The sequence below is a fragment of the Electrona antarctica genome, assembly GCF_951216825.1.
Source record: "Electrona antarctica genome assembly, chromosome: 6".
Taxonomy (NCBI): Eukaryota; Metazoa; Chordata; class Actinopteri; order Myctophiformes; family Myctophidae; genus Electrona; species Electrona antarctica.
In genome coordinates this window covers 54,313,291-54,340,490 of record NC_136811.1, presented here as the reverse complement: position 1 = coordinate 54,340,490, position 27,200 = coordinate 54,313,291, and the positions used below count along the sequence as shown (strand labels likewise).

General features: G+C 41.6%; 1 protein-coding gene across 1 annotated transcript; it reads right to left on the bottom strand.

Annotated features, from left to right (window-relative positions):
* Positions 1-1,065: 1,065 nt before the first annotated feature.
* Positions 1,066-24,083, bottom strand: LOC306925163 (actin, cytoplasmic-like; the record flags this gene model as incomplete). Its single annotated transcript, XM_079503853.1, has 10 exons — positions 1,066-3,533; positions 4,037-4,212; positions 9,694-9,882; positions 10,841-10,999; positions 14,411-14,495; positions 19,007-19,114; positions 20,581-20,691; positions 21,181-21,311; positions 21,758-21,880; positions 23,810-24,083. The coding sequence occupies 10 exons, from the start codon at positions 24,081-24,083 to the stop codon at positions 3,393-3,395; spliced, it is 1,497 nt and encodes a 498-aa protein (XP_079359979.1). The 3' UTR covers positions 1,066-3,392.
* Positions 24,084-27,200: the final 3,117 nt, after the last annotated feature.

Sequence of the window (27,200 nt, the reverse complement as noted above, 5' to 3'; positions counted from 1 at the left end):
TAGTTTTCTAGATAAAGGTACCCGCTGGCTCATCTTACCCCGTTCTCTATATCAAATAAAAATTACACAAACACCTTCGGTATAACAAAACATGTATTCGAATGGAGAAAATAGCTCTTCACTTCTGCAGAATATAGGACACTTATTACATACAGTCGTGAAGCCTAAAATTATCCGTGAACAATGAATTCCATAAACCTAGAGCTTTGCACATTATGTCTCTCTGATGAAAATTGGAAGCTGTCAAAAAAGGCAACGTCTCCGCAAAAGAGCGTCTCACAGGGACCCCCTAGAGGTCCACGGACGCGGGTCGAAGAGGCACATGCGGTGGTCCCGAAACCCGCGGTCGTGGTACTCTCCGTGGCCAAACGGCGGCCCGAAAACAACTCCACGGCATGTAAAAGCACCAAAAGGCAGCCTTTCCCCTTTCCTCCCTGACCTACAGTATACATTATACATCGCAGCGTATGGCTTGTACGTCGCGGCACGTCACGACTTAGAAGCCACGTCACGACATGCGTTCGCCGTGACAACCGGCTCCCACGCCGCGACGACGTCAACGTTTTTAACGATGTCGTTGTTAGTCACAAAATGATCTCTCTGTCTCTCACCACGTTCCGGGATGGCTTGATTCTAGGCTTAGAATAATTGATATAAATATTTGTGTAGATCTCCATGGGAAAAATTTGAGTTTTTAGTGGGTCCAGAAAACCACGCCCACTGCTATGCTCTATTCTAATGCAAGGGACGCTACGTCATGCTGCCACTCAAGTGAGGCCAATCACAGCCCGACTTTTCCGGGACTTATCAAACCTGAACATGGACTCTGTGACTAATCTCGGGGCACTCCTCAAATCCCTTTAAGCACATATGCTCCAGAGCCGGAAGGGGCTTTATATTTCTATGATTGCAACAACCACCGATGCAGTGAAAAATGAAAACAGGACCGCCAAATATTCGAAATCTTCCACGATTCTGCCAGTAAAGTAAATATACTTTGAGACGCACATTGATTGATTGATTGATTGATGAATGTATTAACAGATTGGAGAATTACAGTACATTTCAAGGACAACGCAATACAAAACTGTTAACTGTGGACGACACCATAAAGTATTAGTATTACACTTGTTTACAATAGGGCCCACCATGTTCAATTCATCATAACAATTAGAGACGTACAAATATAGTCTTCTATATAGCTAAAAACAGGAAATCATCATAGAGGAGGTAAAAAGGGAAAAAAACAAACATATACAGTGAGGGGAAAAGGGGTGGGTGGGGGATTCAGGTTTTACGGGGGCCAGTTTTGAATTGCAGCCGTCCGAGGTGCCCTTTGAGGGCAGTTTTGAAGAAGTCAAGGGTCTTAATGACTGTTGATAGGGCGTTCCACATTTTGGTGGCATAGGAGCGAAATTAATTTAGTCCCTTGTTTGTGCCGAATCTGGGTGCACATGGTTTGTTGCACTCCCTCATGGTGTTGTGGGTGTGTACTTCGTTACAATCTGTGCCAGGAACGTTTGGTTACGTTTTAGGCAGTAAAAACCCCCTGTGCCAAGATGTAATTTTACGTTATTTTATTTTTAAAATCTTTATTTTATTTTATTTTATTTTTTTATCTGACGTGCACGCGATGTGCACATGGATGCGCCCACGATTATTTATTATTTTATTTGTCCCTCATCTTTGGCACCTGGCCAGCGTTTCTATTGTAACCGGTGGCATGGATTGCGGTAAGTATTTAGACAGGTACATGGGTATCTTGGTGGTGTAACCAATCTTGTGGACCAGACCCATTACAAGATGCTGTACTCTGTCGTCAACCCTAAGCCATTCCAGTCTGTCAAAATGGGCAGGGGCGAGGTGGGTTCGAGGAGTGAGGCCAAGTAGTAACCTGACCAGTTTGTTTTGGGAAGTCTGGAGCCTTGTCTTAAGGGCCTTTGAGGTGCTGTGGTACCAAGAGGTGCATGCATAGTCATAGAAACCTTGTACTAGGGCTCCTGTTAGGGTCTTCAAGGTGTTTTTTTGACCAGTGAGGAGATCCTGTATAGGAATCTTGTTCTTTGGTTGACTTTTTTGATTACGTTGGTGGCCATTTTATCACCGAAAAGATTTGCCTCCAGGATGGAACCTAGGTAGGAAATTTCTCGCGGCAAGGCTGATGCCTTGCTGAGATTACTATTTGAACCAAAGAGAATGTATTCAGTTTTTCCCAGGTGTAAAGATAGTTTGTTATCAGTGTTATCAGTGTTATCAGTGACCATGCCGCAGTATTTGCCAGCATCCACCTCTTGTTTGATGTGGTCGCTCAAATAGAGTAGGAATGTGTCAGTGGAGTGGATGTTCTGAAGCCAGATTGGATTTCGTACATACATTTAGAATAGAAACAGGGCGGTAGTTGCCGGGGTCTAATTTGCTCCCTTTCTTGTGCAGGGGGGTTACTTTGGCCAGTTTGAAGTCTTTGGAGGACCTGTCCCTGTTTGATGGAGAAGTATATTATGTGGGTGATGATTGGAGCTATAGAGATTTAGAGGGAATATTGTCATGGCCAGTGGCCTTGTGGGGTTGAAGGGCATTCCGTTTTTTGAGCACCTCCTCAGTTGTTACCATTGCCATTTTAAAATCATCTTTACAAACACCTAGGTTTTTGTAGAAGGCTTTGATGTGCTCTACACCAAAACGCCCAGAATGGGAGGGCAGTTTATTAACCAGCATTGTTGCAATGTTTGTAAAGTAGTTGGCCACATCTAGCTTATCAGTGATGAGGGTGTCGTTCGATTTGATGTTTATGTTTGTAAACCTAGTTTTTAGATTCTAGTTGGTTGTTTAGTAGCTTCCAGAGCTCCTGGGGATTGTTTTTGTTTTCCTCGGCTTTATCATTGTTAAAGTTACTTTTTGCTGATTTGGTCATGGCAGTTACAATGTTTCTTAGCTTGTTGTGTTGGCTTTTTAGGATGCCCAGTTGGGTTTGGACTTTGGAGATCACTGTCGAAGCGATTGGCTAGCTTGGACTTGCATTTAAGAAGTTCAGAGCATTTTTTGTCTCTGGCTTTCATTGCAGTCAGTATGTCCGAATTCATCCATGGTTCCGAGGGGGTTTTGAGTTTTGACCCTGTTGGTTCTCAAAGAAGCCATGTTGTTTAGTACTGATGCAAATTTGGTTTTAAAGCCAAGCCATGCTACTTCGACTAGTGTGCTCCTGAGCTCATCGGACCAATCCAGATTCTGCAGTTCCAGGTTAAAGGCTTCGCTAGAGTAGGTTTTGAGGTCCCTAGATATGACTGCTCACTAATTACTTGATTTATATATTGTTTTGTTGTTGTCTTTGTATTCTGATATTTGCTATGTTCTTGGTTGTTAAGCATACATTTGATGGGTGGATGGTTTGTCTCTCAAAAGCACTTGTGGTGGACAACAGAGGGGCCGCACTCCTCATACTCCTGCTTGCTGATCAACATCTTCTGGAAGGTGGAGAGAGAAGCCAGGGTGGAACCACCGATCCACACAGTGTATTTCCTCAGAGGCGCAATGACCTGGAGAGCAGGGAGAGCACAGTTGATTCTGACAGCATATTTTGATTTAGTGTTAGTCATATTCGATTGAATAAAATTCCATTTGGGTTTTAGTCATATTTAAGTCATCTGAAATGTTTGTCCTAATGCCTGATTACACTTGGTTGCAAAATAGCCGATTGTGTTGTGAGTCATCGGCTCAACGCATACCAGACCATGTGTGTGTGTGTGTGTGTGTGTGTATAACAGGCCCCAATAAGGTGACCATGTATACGTATTTGATTTGATAGTAGTCGATCTCTGTACTCTGTGAAATTAGACAGAATAATGTGAGACAGAGACGGTCATGTAGCCCATGTTTTCTTATTGCATCGTCATGCTATTATTATGTCCATTTTCAATTTTCACTTAATATAGAAATGTCCTTTACAGAAATGTATTCCTTTAGAATGTCCATAGTTCACATAATGTCCCATCAGCAATGAATATCAACCAATTAAATAGATATATGACTGTCCTCGTACCTTGACCTTCATGAAGGAAGGAGCGAGAGCAGTCATCTCCTTCTGCAGGCGGTCAGCGAAGCCTGGTAACATGGTGGTGCCGCCACACAGCACGATGTTTTCATACATTTCCTTACGGAGGTCACTGTCACATATGCTGTTGTAGGTCATCTCATGGATCCCCATGGACTCCATACCTGAGCAGGAGAGACAGAGGGAATTTTATCCTGTTGTTGGATTCATTCAACATAATTATGCTTAATATATTATGCAATGTTATTATGCAATGCACTCTGTTCCAACCAGGAAAAAGGGGTGAAATATCCTCATGCACTGGGTCATAGATATCTATGCACTGGGTGAGCAACTCAATGCAAGTGGATGGGAGGAGAAATCCGGTGACGTCTCTTTTATATATAACTATATGCTTTAAACAGAGAAGCACAGTGACTGAACACGCTGTAGTGTGCATGCCGGTCACTATAGTGGAGCAGATTACTGAAACGATCGTTCACTTGATCATACAAGCACCAAATTTGGCACACAAGTGCTTCAGAACCTACTCTCTCAGAAAAGTACGTTGTCCACTTGAAAAAATAAAATGGCCACCATTTTTCAAGATGGCCGCCTTTCAAAATGGTTTTAAACAGTGTTTGAACTATGGTTTGATTGAATAATCTTATTGTGATGGCCTATACATCAGAATGTATGTTTCTGAGTATGATAAATCCAATTCTGCATTTAGCAAATCAAAATGATTGAATATTATGATGATACAATGGGAATTAAACGAAAAGCTGGGGCAGATTAAGTCAATATTCCATAAGAATCTTTCACTTGGTGGTACAAGCACCAAATTTGGCACACATGATGTCCAGGATGTATTTCTATGAAAAGCACCTTATCCAGCTGAAAATCCAAGATGGCTGCCAGTATTCAAGATGGCCGCCTCGTCAAATGCAAGAAAACAAAACAAAGGTTTTCGAAGTAGGATTCAAATGTGTTAATGATCCAAACATCAAAATGAAAGTATTCTGACTGTAAGAACTTAATGGTGTTGGAATTGAATTCCAATATGGCCGCCAGTTTGCAAGATGCAGTTATTACGTGACTCAAAATTTGCGTTTTCGGAAGCTGTATGATTGTTGAAGGGCAACATCATTTGTTGATCATGCATTGAAATGCTGTGATCAAGCCCTATTGGTTTGTAATTTTGTATATAAGAGTGATGTCAAAGCACAACCAGGACACACTGGTGACATCACTGCTGTGAGACTCTGCATGGGGTTCAGTGTCGGCTTGTAGCATAGCTGTAGTTGTGGTTTACTAACTGTTGTAGTGTACTCACTGTAGTTTGTTGTATACTTTAGTGTCCTAAATGCTAATTAGCCCCTGTATGTATGTATGTATGTATGTATGTATGTATGTATGTATGTATGTATGTATGTATATATCTCCACTAGAAGTTTAGTTAGTTGTAGTATTGTAGTTAGATAGCCGCACCTGAATTGACAAGATGTGCCAGCGTGGGAGAGCTGAGACGAGGGTAACGGGGCTTCAGTTACCTGGATGGTGTACAGATCGCACAGGACTTAAATGGCACTGGATGAACGGTCGGGCTAGGTGTAGGGCACCAGATGCTTGAACCTAGATCAAGGTTCAAGGTTGGACTTTATTGTTACATCTTATGTACAGGTGTATATAAGAGTAAAACTTATTTTTGTTTGGCTTCCTTACAGACAATGCAGCGGCATAGATAGCATAATATTCAAACAACAAAAAACACAGCAAGCACAGCAAAACAAAGGGATAGAATAAAGAGTGCTAGAAAAATAGTAACATATGTACATGTTTCCCTGTAGTAGCAAAGTTAGGTAAACTCGCCATGGTTCTTATCAGTTCGTTCATGTATCTGATTGTTGGGGAAAGAAGAAGAAGCTTATTTGCAGTCTATTTCCAGTGGCTTCGAGACTGCGAAAACGTTTTCCATGTGGCAGCATCTCAAACAGTCTGCGGTTGGGATGGCTTGGGTCCCTCATAATTCCACGACGAGCTTTGCTGACACAACGATCGTCATACAGGGCTTCGATGGGGGGGAGATCACATCCGCTGCACTGCACTCTTTGAATTTTTGCGTGTCCTTCACCAGGATCATTCTGAATTTCAGCTGCTCTCTTAGTGGAACGCTGGAGTTTCAGTTGCTAAACATTTGTCTGACAATTTTGGTGATACTTTGTACTGTTTTGCCTCAATGTATCCTCACTGCCACCTCCATCATCCAATCTGGATGAGTCTAACATGATGGGCAACAGGTGTATTGCCTGAAATACGGTGAGACTTCAACTCCTCTTTCGTATCTGTTTGACACTTCCAATCAGTTTTAGTAGCGGAACATCTTGTGTTATACGGTTAAAGGCCGGGGGCTATATCCTTTTACCACCCAACCGTACAAACATCAAAGCACATTGAAATATGGGATGCATCTAGGTTCAAGCATCTGGTGCCCTACACCTAGCCCGACCATTCATCCAGTGCAAGTCCTGTGCGATCTGTACACCATCCAGGTAACTGAATCCCTGTTACCCTTGTCTCAGCTCTCCCACGCTGACACATCCTGTCAATTCAGGTGCGGCTATCAACTAAAATGCTACAACTAACTAAACTTCTATTTGAGGTATACAGGGGCTTATTAGATAGCATTTAGGACACTAAAGTATACTACAAACTACAGTGAGTACACGACTACAACAGTTAGTAAACCACAACTACAGCTACGTTACAAGCCGACACTGAACCGGAGTCTCACAGCAGTGATGTCACCAGTGTGTCCTGGTTGTGCTTTGACATCACTCTTATATACAAAATTAAAAACCAATAGAGCTTGATCACAGCATTTCAATGAATGGTGATGTTGCCCTTCAACAATATCTGTGATCAGACGGCTTCCGAAAACGCAAATTTTGAGGTGCGTAATAGCCCCCATCTTGAAAACTGGCGGCCATATTGGAATTAAATTGACACCATCAGAATACATTCATTTTGATGTTTGAATCAATGTGTGGATCACACATTTCTGTTCACTAAAGTTCTACTTATTAATTTGACGAGGTGGCCATCTTGAAAACTGGTCGGCCATCTTGGATTTTCAGCTGGAAAACATACTTTTCCTAGAAAGTACATCCTGGACATCAAATGTGCCAAATCTGGTGCTTGTACCACCACATGAAGGATTATTATGGAATATGGACTTAATCTGCCCCACTTTATAGTTTAATTCCCATTGTATCATCATAATATTAAATAATTTTGATATTCTAAATGCAGAATTGGATTTCTCATACTCATATATTTTGATGTATAGTCCATCAAAATATGATTTTATAGCTCAATATAACTCAAACACTGTTTAAAACCACCTCGAATGGCGGCCATCTTGAAAAATGGTGTCCATTTGGTTTTTTCAAGTGGACAACGTCCTTTTCTGAGAGAGTAAGTTCCGAAGCACTTGTGTGCCAATTTTGGTGCTTGTATGATCAAGTGAACGATTCTTATGATATATTGACTTAATCTGCTCCACTACTAGGTGGCGGTGACGCACTGCCACACAAGGCTTTTGTTTGCAACGACGTAGAGTCTATGCGTAGAGTCTGTTTTAACATCTCTCTTTTAACATCTCTTGGACCTCTCCTCCCTTACGTTTACAGCATGGTTTACATAAAGGATAATAGGTTAAGAACCTAATATCTGTCTAACAGCAGAATAATATCTGTACAATGAAACTATGAGTACGCTATAGGGTGCTGTGTCTCTAGAGGAGCAGCTCAGCAGTGCATCAGAGAGGCTCAAAGCAGAGCAGAGGCGCGATTAGCCCTGATACATGACTGCCATGATAATCATCATGATGACATGGCAGTCATGTATCAGGGCTAAGGCGCGATATACTTTCTCTCATGCACCGCTGAGAAATCCACTTCAGCCGGTATTTGAGCGACAAAGGGATTTAAATCATTTTCATCTGAATAGCCTTCCCCTGGCTCTAGACCCACTCCCGTTAACTGTTAGTGAAAAGCAGAAATGCGTGTTCGTCTGCTCTTTTGTGAGAGTCATCGTCATGCTATCTCAGTCTCCCATGTTGACGTCGGGGAACAACAACAGCAGATCTTAAGATTAATCTATGTTCTACACATCCAAAACGTGTGTGTGTGTGTGTGTGTGTGTGTGCAAGAGAGACAGACATACAGTGTGACTCACAAACAAACCGACAAGACAGACAGAATGTTCCACTGAGGTGACTAGCCCTGGTCCAGTGCTTACAGCGAGTCTCTCACTGACGCCCTGTGGAAGCCCTCTAGCAACTTTCTCACTCCCGTGCGAGGGTTTACAATTTCCAGCAAATAAACAAAACGACGTAACTACTCACCGACACAAAGCCTGCTAGACCTTGGTAAAAGTCTATTCTCGAAGCTGGGAAGCGTCTCAGGTCCCCAGCTTCTCTCTAAAATGCACTATTTTAGTCATTAAATAAAATGAATCCGAAACAGATCGGCGCAGGCAAAACCCGGAAATGCCGTAGTAGAAAAATGACTTGGCGTTGCCGGTCCGGTACATTGCTGTATTAAAATGGCTCAAAGTGCATTTTAGAGAGAAGCTGGGGACCTGAGACGCTTCCCAGCTTCGAGAATAGACTTTTACCTTAAGGTCTAGCAGGCTTTGTGTCGGTGAGTAGTTACGTAGTTTTGTTTATTTGCTGGGAATTGTAAACCCTCGCACGGGAGTGAGACAATTGCTAGAGGGCTGTGGAAGGCTTCCACAGGGCGTCAGTGAGAGACTCGCTGTAAGCACTGGACCAGGGCTATGAGGTGACATGATGTAGAGCCTTATCAGACTATGTAAACCAATATGGATATTGAATAGGAAACACAAATATGACCAATAGGAGCGTCACCATCTCTCATTCACCTGGTGCAACTCTTTTACTCATTGTGTTAAATGCTATTCAAAAGGTGGGTTATCATTCAGCATCATATGCTAGCTATCCTTTTCTCTTGCAGTTTAAGCAAAATATTATAGACAGGTAGACAAAGTTTGAGAACCACTGCTCTGATGCATTTAAAATAGGGGTGTTTTCCCACTCCCCAAACGGAAAGGAAATATATACTGTATGACCATATACATATACAGTAGTATACAATATAGTATAGGCTATGTATGGCAAATTAGCCTATATGCAGAATATATACTGTATACCCGTATGCCATATTCAGGTTCATATGCATATCCACTGTACAGTATGTGGATTTATAGGAAATATATTTGTCATAATATGATGATTAAGGTTTTCATATATTTTAATTTCCTGAAAACTTTACATTTTGGAGTTAGTTGGTTTCTTTCCAACAGCAGAGATATACTGTATAGCTCATATTTACAGGTATCCACATGTTAATCATATACATACTGTATGTGGCATATAAAAATATATGTTCATATATTTTAGGATTTTTATCTATGGTGGGATGTCTGTATTCCTGCGGCCGAACGCATCATGGCACTAAAGTCTCACTCTTGCCTTTTTTTGAAGGTTGGCAGCCCTGCATACGCCTGTAAGGTTGTTGCGGCTAGAGCAAGTGCTACGGCAAATGCTACCATCATTTGTACTGGTAGTGTACTGTACTAACCAATGATAGAGGGCTGGAAGAGGATCTCAGCACAGCGAAACCTCTCGTTGTCCATGGTGATCACCCGACCATCAGGCAGCTTGTAGCTCTTCTCCAGTGAGGAAGAGGAGGCTGCGCTCTGCATATGCGGGTGGTTCGGCACCACATACGCCAGTTTCTCCTTCATGTCATACACCGACTCACGCTCCCCTGTAAAGGAAGAGATTAGAGATATTCACATTCTCACAGTGCGTGCGTGCATGCGTGATCAGCTACTACATGGGAAAATAATGGACCAGGAAAAAAAATAGACCTTTTTGCAATATTTATACATTCCTCTCAATCGCATGCTTTTCCTTTCCTTGCACAGAAAAGTATATAGCCTATAGGAGCATGTGCAGCACACACGCACGCCACACAGAGCAAATTAAGCATCAGTCCCACCACAACATCAAACAAAATGTTTTAATGGCCGCCACAATGGTTTGACCAAACATTTGTGTTTGATGGTGTTCTGTTTGATGGTGTTCTGCCCCTTCCCCCACATCAAACAAAAATGTTTGGTCAAACCATGTGACTCACATTGTTAAAGCATTGCGGCGGCCCCCCGATCGCCCAGGACGAAGTTCACCGTCCTTTCAGTTAGTAACACCCGATGCCCAGGACGAAGTTTTATCCAAAAGACAAAGTTTATTGATATGAAAACCGCATCGCTCCACAGCCTAGGAGTGGCTGTTGCGCAATCCTCGATGTTGCACAACACTGTGACGTCATCGAAAATGTTCCCCCTGTTTAGCCGACGACAACGAAAATCTTAAAACGTTAATAAGTCGTGATCTAAATCATCCCGTCCAATTCTAAGAAAAGATCCTGTGTTAGATGGGCCCCCGCTGTCCAGTCGCGTTAGATTTAATCATGCCTCCCGTTGTTGTCGATTGCCGTTAGAGTGTTTTGGCTACATTTAGCTGCTCCAGCCACATCTGGTATAACTTCTGGTCCATCGGTAAAAGTGCTCTGTTGCTATAATCGGTTGGGCGCTATAATTTAATGGATTAAATAACCCCGGGCGATCGGAGTGTTAAAAAAAAGGGAAAAAAAGAGAAAATAGACCAAACATTTGTTTGATGGTGTTTGATACGTGTGTATGAGCCCCCAGAATGGTACATACCAGCAGTGATTCCACAGCCTCTATCATTGAGCAACTGCATCATATAATCAGTCACCTGACAGCCAGCCAGGTCCAGCTTCTTGATGGCATGAGGCACAACGAGACTCTCCTTGACGGGAACAGCATGGCTCACACCATCACCACAGTCAACCACAATACCTGGAGAAACAGAGGTTAATTCAAGGTCATATTCACAGTTTTTCACACCTATACTTCGGTAGAGTCGATCCGAATGGGCGGAGAAGTTGCATCATTCTTGCATATTTAATTTGCTGCGGTTTGCCTTCACACTGCGCTGTTTTAAAGCATCCCTCACCAACCTTAATCTGGTCGTTTTAACGCATCCCTCACCAACCTTAATCCGAAATGAAGCGTCTGGAGTTGGAAGAACAAATATTTCATGCTAATCTAAACAAGTCTTGGGTTGAAAAGTCTGTTCAGGATCTCATTCGTCTAAAGGAGATCGAGATTGAAATGATGTGTATTGATTTAGACGAGCTCAAACAAAATGCTAAATGTCCAAGCAAATGCTAGGCTTGAAGTTGTATGGCTTGAGGAGGAGACCAAGAACGCCATCCACTTGCGTGAGGTGGAGCTTGGTCAGGCTCCTCCTCCTCTCTCTGTTGATTTTGATGGTAGCAGAATGTTTCAAGATGTCGACATGACTGTGCCAACTGTTTTTGCTTCATGCGTGGGCACCTGTTCTGTAGCTGAGGAACTGGCAGGCTTTAAAGGACCACTTCACCACTTTTCAACTTCTCTTCCTATAATTGGTCCTCACTAATGTTCATGATAGAATACCACCATTTTTTCCTACTCAGTCTGTGTCTCATAGGAAGGCTGTGGGCAGTTCAGAAACCCGTCCACCAGTGACATCATCGATGGTGAATCCAAGCTAATAGAAACGGCAGACTTTCTTTTCCTGAAAAGTTGCAATGCAAAAGTTGAAGCCATCGTTCTCACGATAATAAAAATCTAAATATATTTTAAAACAAATCTTGTTTTAAAAAAAAATCTGCCTAATGATGATGTCACTGGTGGACGGGTGTCCGAACTGCCCAAAGCCCTCCTATGAGACACAGACTGAGTAGGAAAAAATTGTGTTTTATCATGAACATTAGTGAGGACCAATTATATGAAGAGATGTTGAAAAGTGGTCCTTTAATGAGGAGATTGACTTGAGTGAGAGTTTTCTTGTGGATCTAGATGAGGGTGGGACTGATGTGGCTGTTGCGGGTGGGACAGACGTGGTTTCAGTGGAGACGCAGCAGGTCCTTACCCCATGTAAGGCAGAGGTGTCCCTGTGCGGTGAGTCAGGAGGTGTGGCCCTGTGACAGGGCCCCTGTCTAAAGAAAAGCTCATTGCTGAGCAGAGTGATGTGGAGGTGGCAGAGCTGGTTGACAGTAGTACTGTTACTGAGGAGGAGGTGGAGTCCATATCGAAGGTCTGAGTGACCTGTATGTGACTAAATGTTCTCCACTTGATGCCTCTGGTCAGGATGACAGGAGAATGAATAGGCACATTTTAGTAGCACGGTCGGTATGAGGATGGAAATCCGAATCTGGCTCACATGTGCCAAGTGGTTGGGAAACCAAACCAAACCATTGCTTCTGCCTCTTTGTATGCAATTCCGGTGGGGGAGTTGCTGTAATCCAAATTACAGCAACGGTAATTGTTAGGGTTCTCAAGAAGTCCAGCTTAAGGTCACGGGTGTTTGACCCAGGTGATAAAGCAGTTTGAAATAAAACTTATTTAGTTGGGTGTTTTTTTCCCATATATTTATTGTCCATAAAAAAACAGTTGTATATAGTATGTGAAACAAAAATGTATGAGATTTGAGATACACTCAAGTATTATCACATACCGAGCACAATTCTCTTTGTTCTTTGTAATTTGGATGCAAAATACAAAAGATTAGAATGAGTATAAGATTTTTGAAGTATTTCATATTACATTACTACAAGTAAGACGCGCAAACGCGGGAAGCGAACGCAGCTCGTAAATTGCAATAACAACAATTAGAATAAATTACGTACTTTTTAAGGTTTTTTTTAAGTTAAGTTTTTTTAAATTAAATGTTTTTTTAGTGTGTGTATGTGTGCGTGCGTGCGTGTTTCTTTTTTAGGTTTTTTTTTTTTAAGTTTTTTTTAAAGTTAAGTTTTTTGTGTGTGTGCGTTTTTCCTTTTTAAGTTTTTTTTTTAAGTTAAGTTTTTTTTAAGTTAAGTTTTTTTTTAAGTTAAGTTTTTTGTGTGTTTTTTGTGTGTGCGTGCGTGCGTGCGTGCGTGTGTGTGTGTGTGTGCGTGCGTGCATGTGTGTGTGTGTGTGTGTTTTTGTGTGTGATACAGCTGCGCCCTCTGGTGGTGGCCTCTGGTGGTGGGCGGGTGGTGTTACAGCGTGACACACACACACACACAGACACACACACAGACACACAGACGTGATCTGCTGGGTCTCATAGTAAATGCACACTGCGTTCGCAATGAAGGTTTTCATAGTAATGCGACCTACAGTCACAATTAAAAAAGACGTCCAAAGACGATCTCGGCGACGAGGGCACAAGTATAAATAGTCAAAAGACGACCTCTACGGTGATTGAGTATTAAAAAAAATGCATTTTATAGTGCTTTTCTAAGCACTGAAGCTTTACAATGGTCCATTCATTCATACATTGTGAGGTGAAGTGGCGAACAAGTCGACGCCAGCGTCCTCACGTCCCCCATTCACACATACCGATGGTGGCAAGCTAGCACCGACCGGTCATCGGTCAAATCCTCAGTTAGCCTGAGAGTACAGATGTGTTAAAGACGGGGTGAAATGGTTCATTTGGGCATTTTATTTTGAAGTTTTAGCCTCAAACACTTCTGAAAAGTTTTGGAACCAGTCAGAGCGTTGCATCCCTCCAGTCTCTCCGTCTCATGCACGACCAGTGGCGTGCACAGACATTTAGAGGGGCAGGTGCTCAAGTGGAAAAAAAGGGCACTTTGTGCAGCGCGTGGAACCGGCCGGTTGCCTTAATAGTGTGAGATTTATAGATTGTGGGGCCTAAATAATATATTAGAAGCTTTTTATCAAGAATTGATCAATGTTACCATGGTCCACATACTTTTTTTTTCGTGTTTGTTTACAAAGTGACAGAGAGACGGCAGCAAAGCCAGGGGCTTATCTCTAGCCTGTACACAACCAATATACATATTTTAGCGTGCTGCTGAAGTTTAAACCAAGTAATACACTGTCTGGATGTCATCTTGAATAGGATTAAAAACGGAGTAGTTTGTAATCAAAAGCACCTGTGTTTGGAGATGGGAATCAAACGGGTGAGCTTCATTTTTATTGGCTTTTATTGATGTGGGCTTCGACACATCATCATGCAGCACGTTTTCGTTTTCAGGAAGTAATTAAAATTCGATTTGTATGGACTTTTTATATAAAAATACACAACATTTAGAATTTTTTTCATTTTTTGGGCATCCATTGTTATTTATGCCATGATGACCAGGGATGTGGTCTAAAAGTGTGAAAAACGTATTTTTACTTTAACACTGAGGTTTAACTGTGCAGTTTTCATCTTACCAGTGGTCCGACCAGAGCAGTAGAGAGCCAGAAGTTGCTGGGGGGCCGCATACATGGCAGGGACATTGAAGGACTCAAACATGATCTGGATAATAATAATAATAATAATAATAATAATAATAATAATAATAATAATAATAATAATAATAATAATAATAATAATAATAATAATAATCCCTTTATGCTCTCAGAGCAAAGTAAAACGTTGTCGTTTTCTGTGTTCTGTACACTGATTGATTGATGTGTTCTGTACACTGATTAATTGATGTGTACTGTACACTGATTGATGCGTACTGTACACTGATTGATGTGTACTGTATACTGATTGATTTATGTGTACTGTACACTGATTGATGTGTACTGTACACTGATTGATGCGTACTGTACACTGATTGATGTGCACTGTATACTGATTGATTTATGTGTTCTGTACACTGATTGATGTGTACTGTATACTGATTGATGTGTACTGTACACTGATTGATGTGTACTGTATACTGATTGATGTGTACTGTACACTGATTGATGTGTACTGTATACTGATTGATTTATGTGTTCTGTACACTGATTGATTGATGTGTACTGTATACTGATTGATGTGTACTGTACACTGATTGATGTGTACTGTATACTGATTGATGTGTACTGTACACTGATTGATGTGTACTGTATACTGATTGATTTATGTGTACTGTACACTGCTTGATGTGTACTGTACACTGATTGATGCGTACTGTACACTGATTGATGTGTACTGTATACTGATTGATTTATGTGTTCTGTACACTGATTGATTGATGTGTACTGTACACTGATTGATGCGTACTGTACACTGATTGATGTGTACTGTATACTGATTGATGTGTACTGTATACTGATTGATGTGTACTGTACACTGATTGATGTGTACTGTATACTGATTGATGTGTACTGTACACTGATTGATGTGTACTGTACACTGATTGATTGATGTGTACTGTACACTGATTGATGTGTACTGTACACTGATTGATGTGTACTGTACACTGATTGATGTGTACTGTACACTGATTGATTGATGTGTACTGTACACTGATTGATTGATGTGTACTGTATACTGATTGATTTATGTGTTCTGTACACTGATTGATTGATGTGTACTGTACACTGATTGATTGATGTGTACTGTACACTGATTAATTGATGTGTACTGTACACTGATTGATGCGTACTGTACACTGATTGATGTGTACTGTATACTGATTGATTTATGTGTACTGTACACTGATTGATGTGTACTGTACACTGATTGATGCGTACTGTACACTGATTGATGTGCACTGTATACTGATTGATTTATGTGTTCTGTACACTGATTGATGTGTACTGTATACTGATTGATGTGTACTGTACACTGATTGATGTGTACTGTATACTGATTGATGTGTACTGTACACTGATTGATTTATGTGTTCTGTACACTGATTGATTGATGTGTACTGTATACTGATTGATGTGTACTGTACACTGATTGATGTGTACTGTATACTGATTGATGTGTACTGTACACTGATTGATGTGTACTGTACACTGATTGATGTGTACTGTACACTGATTGATGTGTACTGTATACTGATTGATTTATGTGTACTGTACACTGATTGATGTGTACTGTACACTGATTGATGTGTACTGTACACTGATTGATGTGTACTGTATACTGATTGATTGATGTGTACTGTACACTGATTGATGCGTACTGTACACTGATTGATGTGTACTGTATACTGATTGATTTATGTGTACTGTACACTGATTGATTGATGTGTACTGTACACTGATTGATGCGTACTGTACACTGATTGATGTGTACTGTATACTGATTGATTGATGTGTACTGTACACTGATTGATGTGTACTGTATACTGATTGATGCGTACTGTACACTGATTGATTTATGTGTACTGTATACTGATTGATGTGTACTGTACACTGATTGATGCGTACTGTACACTGATTGATTGATGTGTACTGTATACTGATTGATGTGTACTGTACACTGATTGATGTGTACTGTATACTGATTGATTTATGTGTACTGTACACTGATTGATGTGTACTGTACACTGATTGATGCGTACTGTACACTGATTGATGTGTACTGTACACTGATTGATGTGTACTGTACACGGATTGATTGATGTGTACTGTACACTGATTGATTGATGTGTACTGTACACTGATTGATGTGTACTGTACACTGATTGATGTGTACTGTACACTGATTGATGTGTACTGTATACTGATTGATTTATGTGTACTGTACACTGATTGATGTGTACTGTACACTGATTGATGTGTACTGTACACTGATTGATGTGTACTGTACACTGATTGATGTGTACTGTACACTGATTGATGTGTACTGTACACTGATTGATTTATGTGTACTGTACACTGATTGATGTGTACTGTATACTGATTGATGTGTACTGTACACTGATTGATGTGTACTGTACACTGATTGATGTGTACTGTATACTGATTGATGTGTACTGTACACTGATTGATGTGTACTGTACACTGATTGATGTGTACTGTACACTGATTGATGTGTACTGTACACTGATTGATGTGTACTGTACACTGATTGATGTGTACTGTACACTGATTGATGTGTACTGTACACTGATTGATGTGTACTGTACACTGATTGATGCGTACTGTACACTGATTGATGTGTACTGTACACTGATTGATGTGTACTGTATACTGATTGATGTGTACTGTATACGGATTGATGTGTACTGTACACTGATTGATGCGTACTGTACACTGATTGATGTGTACTGTACACTGATTGATGTGTACTGTATACTGATTGATGTGTACTGTACACTGATTGATGCGTACTGTACACTGATTGATGTGTACTGTATACTGATTGATGTGTACTGTATACTGATTGATGTGTACTGTACACTGATTGATGCGTACTGTACACTGATTAATGTGTACTGTACACTGATTGATGTGTACTGTACACTGATTGATGTGTACTGTACACTGATTGATGTGTACTGTACACTGATTGATGCGTACTGTACACTGATTGATGTGTACTGTACACTGATTGATGTGTACTGTATACTGATTGATGTGTACTGTACACTGATTGATGCGTACTGTACACTGATTGATGTGTACTGTATACTGATTGATGTGTACTGTACACTGATTGATGTGTACTGTATACTGATTGATGTGTACTGTACACTGATTAATGTGTACTGTACACTGATTGATGTGTACTGTATACTGATTGATGTGTACTGTATACTGATTGATGTGTACTGTACACTGATTGATGTGTACTGTACACTGATTGATGTGTACTGTACACTGATTGATGTGTACTGTATACTGATTGATGTGTACTGTACACTGATTGATGTGTACTGTACACTGATTGATGTGTACTGTACACTGATTGATGTGTACTGTACACTGATTGATGCGTACTGTACACTGATTGATGTGTACTGTACACTGATTGATGTGTACTGTACACTGATTGATGCGTACTGTACACTGATTGATGTGTACTGTACACTGATTGATGTGTACTGTATACTGATTGATGTGTACTGTACACTGATTGATGTGTACTGTACACTGATTGATTGATGTGTACTGTATACTGATTGATGTGTACTGTACACTGATTAATGTGTACTGTACACTGATTGATGTGTACTGTACACTGATTGATGTGTACTGTATACTGATTGATGTGTACTGTACACTGATTAATGTGTACTGTACACTGATTGATGTGTACTGTACACTGATTGATGTGTACTGTATACTGATTGATGTGTACTGTACACTGATTGATGTGTACTGTACACTGATTAATGTGTACTGTACACTGATTGATGTGTACTGTACACTGATTGATGTGTACTGTATACTGATTGATGTGTACTGTATACTGATTGATGTGTACTGTATACTGATTGATGTGTACTGTACACTGATTAATGTGTACTGTACACTGATTGATGTGTACTGTATACTGATTGATGTGTACTGTACACTGATTAATGTGTACTGTACACTGATTGATGTGTACTGTACACTGATTGATGTGTACTGTATACTGATTGATGTGTACTGTACACTGATTGATGTGTACTGTACACTGATTGATGTGTACTGTATACTGATTGATGTGTACTGTACACTGATTGATGCGTACTGTACACTGATTGATGTGTACTGTACACTGATTGATGTGTACTGTATACTGATTGATGTGCACTGTACACTGATTGATGTGTACTGTACACTGATTGATGTGTACTGTATACGGATTGATGTGTACTGTACACTGATTGATGTGTACTGTATACTGATTGATGTGTACTGTATACTGATTGATGTGTACTGTATACTGATTGATGTGTACTGTATACTGATTGATGTGTACTGTATACGGATTGATGTGTACTGTACACATCAATCCGTTCACTGAGGAGTTTAGTGAGTACTGTCATTCCTTTCATTTTCACAGAATGTAACAGACATTTTGATGAAGAGACAGAGTTTAGTCACCTGTGTCATTTTCTCCCTGTTGACCTTGGGGTTGGAGGGACTGTCAGTCAGCAGAACTGGACGCTCCTCAGAGGTCACACCAAGCTCTTTATAGACGTGGTGCCAGATCTACACGGAATAAACAGGTTTCACACCAGATCTACACGGAATAAACAGGTTTCACACCAGATCTACACATTATAAACAGGTTTCACACCAGATCTACACGGAATAAACAGGTTTCACACCAGATCTAGACATTATAAACAGGTTTCACACCAGATCTACACGGAATAAACAGGTTTCACACCATATCTACACGGAATAAACAGGTTTCACACCATATCTACACGGAATAAACAGGTTTCACACCAGATCTACACAGAATAAACAGGTTTCACACCAGATCTAGACATTATAAACAGGTTTCACACCAGATTTACACGGAATAAACAGGTTTCACACCATATCTACACTTTATAAACAGGTTTCACACCAGATCTACACGGAATAAACAGGTTTCACACCATATCTACACTTTATAAACAGGTTTCACACCAGATCTACACGGAATAAACAGGTTTCACACCAGATCTACACATTATAAACAGGTTTCACACCAGATCTACACGGAGTAAACATGTTTCACAGTTGCAAAGTGACACATTATTTTACCTGGGTTACATTACATCTTCTGATAGTTATAGTTGTAATAATCCAGTTCCATGTTTTATTAGTGCGATCGGGACAAAATAGGACAGCTTGTTGCGACGCATCATGAAGAGTGATGAGATGAGAAGAGTGATGGTTTCCTATTTTTGGCTATATAGTGTATATATTTGTACGTCTCTAAATGGTTTGATGAGTTGAAAATGGTGAACCCTATTGTAAAGTGTAATGCTTCATGGTGTTGTCAACAACTCTGCAAACTGTTAATAAATACTTAAATGAATCAATCAATTCATCAATCAAAGATACGTGCAACTAAGGCTACTACGATAAAGATGCCAAGGATTCTATATTTTTTATGACACTGTTAGCCTGAAAGAGACCTGTGGTTTTCTGGCCATAGAAGGGCGCCATGGACGCCATGGGGCGCCATCTCCCAGCTGAGACCACCGGGGACTTCCTGTTGGTTCACCAAACTATGTCCCCGCCCCCCCTCTGCTCCCGACTCCACACAGCGGAGAACACGGATGTCACCACATTTGGAGTGACGCCGCCCCTCTGCACTCTTATTGGTTAGCTTCTCTCGTAGGCGTTTTTTTTTCTCCTTTGAAACAAAACGCCTGTGGCCTCTCTCCGAGACTATGTCACCGTTGTTATGCAACACGGAAGTAGCACTGTTTAAAACCACAGTGACGTGACATCACTGACGAATCCTTATAACCGAATTATAACTGAATTCCCGGCCGCCTAGCGCATACCGGTGGTTGGGTTCCTCTGCTCTACACTACAGTCTGCAGGATGTATGTTGTGGTGTTGCCGGCTCACAGTCCGACCGTTGTTCCCGCATGTCGGACTAATGCTCTGTCGGAATTACCATCGGATCCCGTTCTGGTCAGTATAGTCACCACATGTTTCTGTGTTCCTACCTTCTCCATGTCATCCCAGTTGGTGATGATGCCTCCTTCCATGGGATATGTGAGGCTGCGGAGCACTCTCACTGACTGGACCTTATCTCCTACGTAACAGCTTCTCAGTCCCTGAGGAGAGAAACAAGGTCAACACCATCACTCTAAATACATGAATACACAATTAACACACAATTCAACTTGTGTCCCTGTCCCTTATCCTATAAATGTGCCACATCTCTGTCTGCGTGCGTGTGTGCGTGTATGTGTCTGTGTGTGTGTGTGTGTGTGTGTGTAATGCACGTAACTCGAGAACCGTTTGCCCCACCTACTTCAAATTCGACACATGCTTTCCAAACCACCACAGGGAGTGCAGTGCCCGGCCTCGACTCTGTGGGACACACCGTTGTCCAGAAAGACCACAAACGGCTCTGGTCAGGCTCTGCCAGTGGAGCTAATCAGCCAAAGTCCCCTCACCTGTGCAATTTCCAGCCTCTGCCTCAGCCAGTTGATTGCCATGGCGACCCCACACCTGCCAATTGATTACGTAACACAAAGAGAGTGTGCGTGCGTGCGTGCGTGCGTGCGTGTGTGCGTGCGTGCGTGCGCGTGCTAATTAACCTGAAATCTGGGCCGTCCAACGATGGAGGGAAAGACAGTACGAGGTGTTTCATCGCCAGCAAACCCTGCTCGGCACGTCCTAGAGCCGTTATCAATCACCAGTGCAGGGATTTCATCCTCTTCTGTTCCACCTAAAGGATTGTTGGTATTTATAAGTGTGCAAAATGTTTGACTATGTTTTCTTCAGTCTTTTGTGGATTGCACACTGCTATACACTAATGTCTTGTAGTGCTAATTGTCAGTAAAGTGTCATAGGATATTATGGATTGAGGATAAAAAGTGAGCACAGAAAAGTGAGAACGCCGCAAGTGATTAGCTGTTCATGGTTAACCAGGGAAATTTGGACCTGAGGTGTGTCTGTGTGTATACAGTATGTGCTCACAATGTGTCGCGATGCGCTGCATTGTGAGCTTGTAGATCGGCTATTTTCAAAAGAATTGTATACATTTGAAAACTTGAACGATTCTGCATAACTACTTTCTACTTTTGGTTCTTTAAATAAATGTGATGCCAATACTTTTGTACAACATTAATTTGAGTAGGCCTACTTATTCCACCATGTACTGTATGTGCTCACCGATGCTGGGAAGCCTCTTGCCGGACGGGACCCTGATGCTGGCCGTCCGAGACCTCAGGTCCGTCTCTGCGATATTCAAGAAGACGTCATCCGACGTGCCCACGTTCCTGCAGGTGCTCGGGCCTGACCACACAAAGAGTGACACTTATTATAGGCTTGTATCCCTGTAAGTGGCTTGTATCCCTTTCTAATGTAAGCAATTGACATTTAAGACATTAGAGATATCATTCTTTCTGTGGTGTAATATGAAATATAGACCCTAACCCCTATTTCTGTTGTCGGCTCTTTAGTTTGTACGCCATTTTGTATTTCACAATTGTGTTTTGGCATTTGTCATATGAAATGTGTATTATGAGCCATTATATGACATTTCATGCAGTATCTTTCCAGCGCTATATGTATACATCACTGTTCACGAAAGTATAAAGCATACAGAGGTAACAGAGCATATAGCGTTAGACAATGTCTGGTGATGTTTCCTTACCTGTTGGTTTTGGCAGTGAAAGGGCTGCCAGGAATGTGCTTGACAATAACTCTGTAGTGCCCGGGAGTAGTGGGCAGGTATAGGACACAGTGCAGGTCTCTGACTTAATCTCTGTTAACAACATATTCACAGCAAACATGAATACAGAATTCTAGGTCGTCCTCAGATGAGCCCCCCATCGTCGCTTCCAGTCATCGCGCCCAAGGATTCTTTGACCTCGAGTCAGAGTCGAGTCTCTGTTGTTTTTTTGTTTTTTTTAATGATGTAGCCCCAGGCTGAAATACAGTCATGATCCAATGGCACACTGTACTCACAAATACAGTAGCATCAGCAGGTGATGTGACTAAGTTACCAAAAAAGGCACAACAATGTACTCACCGAGACTGTCAAAGTTCCACGATTCCATGCTGGGTAGGAAGTCACCTGAGCTCCGTGCACTGGAGGTTCCTTTGCGCAATTGCGGGAGGGGAAAGGAAAGGGAGGCGATTGGATGTTTTTCTTCGTTCTTAATTTAATAATGTGTCATAAAAAAACATCAAATAAAGTCCATGAGTCATTGAGATCGAGTCTGAGTCAAGTCTGGAGTCTTTAACTTGAGTCGCCATCTCTGGTCGGTGCCATGTCATTATTCCGTCCTCTCAATATTCCGACCTCCCATAATTCAGAAAAATACCTATACTAACACTTTCCCAAACACTCAGTCTTAACCGGCCACGTAGGTCGCTAACCCTAACCTCAGTCTTAACCGGCTACGTAGGTCGATAACCCTAACCTCAGTCTAAACCAGTCACGTATGTCGCTAACCTATAACCTCAGTCTTAACAGGCCACGTAGGTCTTACTAACGGGAGGTCAGACTTATGGGCCCCTCTAGTCCGCGCCATGGCATGTCAAATAGTATACTGTATGTATTCATATAAATACATATTATAGCATTCATGTAAATTATCGTCTGTATCTGGATGTGAATAAATATGTAAGGGTTTGTTGTAATGTTGTTGAATTTCGATTAGCATTTTTTTTGTATAACCTACAGTAGTTTAACCGTTTTGCCGCCAAACACATGGAACACGAGAACCTACTCTTTCTTCCTTCTCCGCCAAACGCAAATTTCTCGGGTTTGAATTGTTTAATCGCTTTTTGATCCGTTTCGATGGCTAGCTGATGTTGCTACCGCAAACAACACTCTGGGACACAAACACACAATGGCCGCAGCCATTTTGAATATGCGCGCGCATCCACTTGCATTGTCTGCTCTGTCTTCAGAGGCCTGTATCTCGGAACTGACATTGAGGGGGCAGATTTGGCCCAGACAAGCGTTTTCAACGGCCTGTAGCAGGCGCTGTGATACTCGCGGTCCACGTTTTCCACCACCGACCGAGAGAACAACCACCAGTGTTGTCAACACACACGGATCTTTTTCATAGTAAAATGCGATTACGGATATTTGGTTATTCAAAGTAAGTGTTACGCGCGATAAAACCTTGGCAGTACCTTATCGAGGGATTATAATGGTGGCGGTAATTGGGTTTTTAAGTAAAAACAAGTCTGTCCATCCGTCCGTCTCACCTATACCTTTGGGTGGGTGCAGAAATGCTTCCAGTAGATCCATCCTTCCAATCTTATTCAGAACATTGACCATGATCTGGGTGGCATGACTGGGATAGGTCTGTATCATCAGGTTGACGGTGTCTCTCCTGCTAGCGTTCTCCAGGTGACCCTTAGGGATGGGCTGGAGGCCTTCGAGGTTAACGGCCTGTCTCAGGTGCCACTGGAAACTTCCCAGCTCATCGATTCCAAGCTCCTCCAGAGTCTTCATCAGGCTTTCATTAAGTGTCTCCATGGTTCATTCCTGTACAAACAAAAGATGCTTCAATCTCTTAATTCATGACATTAATTTGCATTTATTTTTATTTTTCGCTTTTCTTTTAGGTTTTATGACCATAATTACACCCACACAACCTGTACTTTGAGCATTCAGTGGATTGTCTGTGGTCTGGGGTTTTCCCTGTGTGTTCTGAAGCCTTTTGAGTTGCAATGAAAACAGGCAAAATCCCTCAACAGTGACATCTGCTGTCAAATTGTTATGTCATTATATGGGATTTGTGGACAGTCCACAAGCAATTCAGAGCACTTGTTTGAGCCAAATTATTCAGAAAACCCCAGACCACAGAAAATCTTCAATTTCAGTTCAGGTTTTTTTGGGTGCAATTGAGTTCAGAAAACCTAAAAAAAAAATAATAAGAAAAATTACAAAACCTTTTTTTAGATGTCACCATCCCATACCATACTTTTTTTTTTATCCCACGATTTTGCAACCCATTTTTTCACCCAGTGTCAATTATCTAATGTAATCCTGGGCGCTACACTTCTTCTGCCAACCTGGGGGGGCAGCGGAATGACCTCATGCTTCCTATGCATATGGAACACGTTATTCCAACCAGTTTAGAGGCTGGCAGTTTAGAGACCAGGATTACTGCATGTTTTTTGTCCCCTAGCTACCCTAGGGGACACAGGGAGAACATACAAACTCCACACAGAAAGGCCCTTTCGCCAATCCCGCCTCGGGTATGGGCACTGATGACGCGGAGGAGAGAACACGCCGCCAGCACCCACAGTGCCCCCTGTCACCATACCTTTAATGATTGCGTGTGAATACATTGTATTTGTTACATATGCAATACACATCAATATAGAGTACATGTCTACATTCCCTAGCTGTAAATACTATCTGGATTTATTTAATGAACTTACATATTGAAATGTAAGTTACTATACAGGCTACATAAGATGTTATATCAGATGTGACATACACACAATACGTTTTATAAAACATCTCTAAAGAGGATGTGTACAATTTGTATTACAACATCGAATGGGAAAGTGGAATTACAAAACAAACAGAGCTAAAAGTACTAAATGTTTACCGTGTCTCTATAGAGCGTCGCAGTCCCGCCCCCTACCATGGCCCAGGAAATTAATCCCAATGCATTTTTCCCATAGACATTTCAAAAAGTATTTATTTAAAGACGGTTACGCCGCGGACAAAGCCAACTCGAGTCGTGACAACTCATGACAACAAACACAATATTTTGGACCAAACAAATAATTACAAAGAAGAAAAACAACAAAAAAGGTGTTGTAACCTGCCGTTTTTTGTTGTCATGATTTGTCACGACAAGAGTTGGCTTTGTCCACGGCGTAAACGTCTTTAAATAAATATTTTCTGAAATGTCTATGAGGAAAATGAACGGAAAATCATTTCCTGGGCCATGGTAGGGGGCGGGACTGCGACGCTCTATACTGACAGTGAGTACAGTGTATTTCAACACTGGTCTTCAGATAGTGTTGTTTAAAGTAACACACCATGTAATGACTTCTTTATGGTAGTTTTAGTGCTGAGAGACCCCAAGTGTTCACAAAATGGAAGACATGGACCACCTGAGAGAAAGGGAGAGACATGAATAAAATATGCACAATAAAATATTATTTGTCCTTATAAACCGAGCTTATTGAGGAAAAGCACAACTCGCTGAGTTATAATAATAATAATAATAATAATACACTTTATTTGTATAGCAGCTTTCATGCCATGAAATGCTCAAAGAGCAATAAAGAAAAAAGAAAAGCAGAAGCATTAAACAACATTAAAACTAGAAAAAGTGCCCTTCTGGGCACAGGTCTCCACCAGGAGGATAGGATTGTGTGTGATGTTTGGCAAAATGTTTAGGAGTAATATAAACGTGTGTGTGTGTGTGTGTGTGTGTGTGTGTGTGTGTGTGTGTGTGTGTGTGTGTGTGTGTGTGTGTGTGTGTGTGTGTGTGTGTGTGTGTGTGTGTGTGTGACGCGACTTGGCCTGTTGTAGCGCCACCATGAGGCTGATTTGAAAACTGTCAAGTGGCATTTCTTCCTCAGCCTAGTAGTGGGAATAGGCATGCACAGTTTCACCGCAATCGGACGCTGCGTTGCGGAGTTGTGGCGATTTGTACAAAACGGGCTACTCCTGAAAACTTTAGAAGCCAATCGTAGCCAATCAGGATGGATAATTATGCGAAATCAAACAAATCACATGATCACATGACTATGGAGAGCATGTGTACCGATTTGCGTGAAATTTGGATAAAATCTGAAGGAGTAATATTAGAAAATGTGTTTTACATATGTCGGCCTCCTGGTGGCGCTATAAAGAGCAGATGTGAAAAATTCCAGGCAAAGGTTTTTACTTGGCCTCTAGGGAGTGTGCATACATGGTTTTACACAGATCGGTGCAGTTATAGGTAAAAACACAAATCGGCCAGTTATAGCGCCACCATGAGGCTGAGTTGAAAATATTCAAGTAGCATTTCTTCCTCGACCTAGTGGGAATGTGCGTGCAAAATTTCACGGAAATCACACCATGTGTTCATGATTTGCAGCATTTTGTTTGAAACGGAGCACTCCTTCGAACTTTGGAAGCCAATCTTAGCCAATCAGGATGGAGTCTGAAAAATCTGAAAGACCCGTTTCGTTGAATGGCTCTAGAGAGACTGTGTACCAATTTGCGTAATGTTTGGACAAAATCTGTAGGTGTACTGTCAAAACATTTGTTTTGCACAAAGCGGCCTCCTGGTGGCGCTATAACAGGCCAATGTGAAAACTTTGGGGCAGAGGTTCAGCTCTGGCATTCAGGGAGTGTGTGTGCAGAGTATGGCTGCGATCAAGCCAACGGTGCCAGAGATTAGCTGTTCACAGACGGACGGACGGACACACGGACACACGGACGGACGGACGGAGTGCAAAACATACTCTCTCCCCATGCCTTCGGCCTGGTGGAGACAATAATAGCAACTAGATAAAGTGCCCCTCGGGGCACAGGTCTCCACCAGGGCAGGTTGAGGCCTCCTGGTGGCGCTATAATAAGCCAATGTGAAAAGGGTGCCATTTCTTCTTACGCCTTGGATGGCAATTGGATGATTTGAGG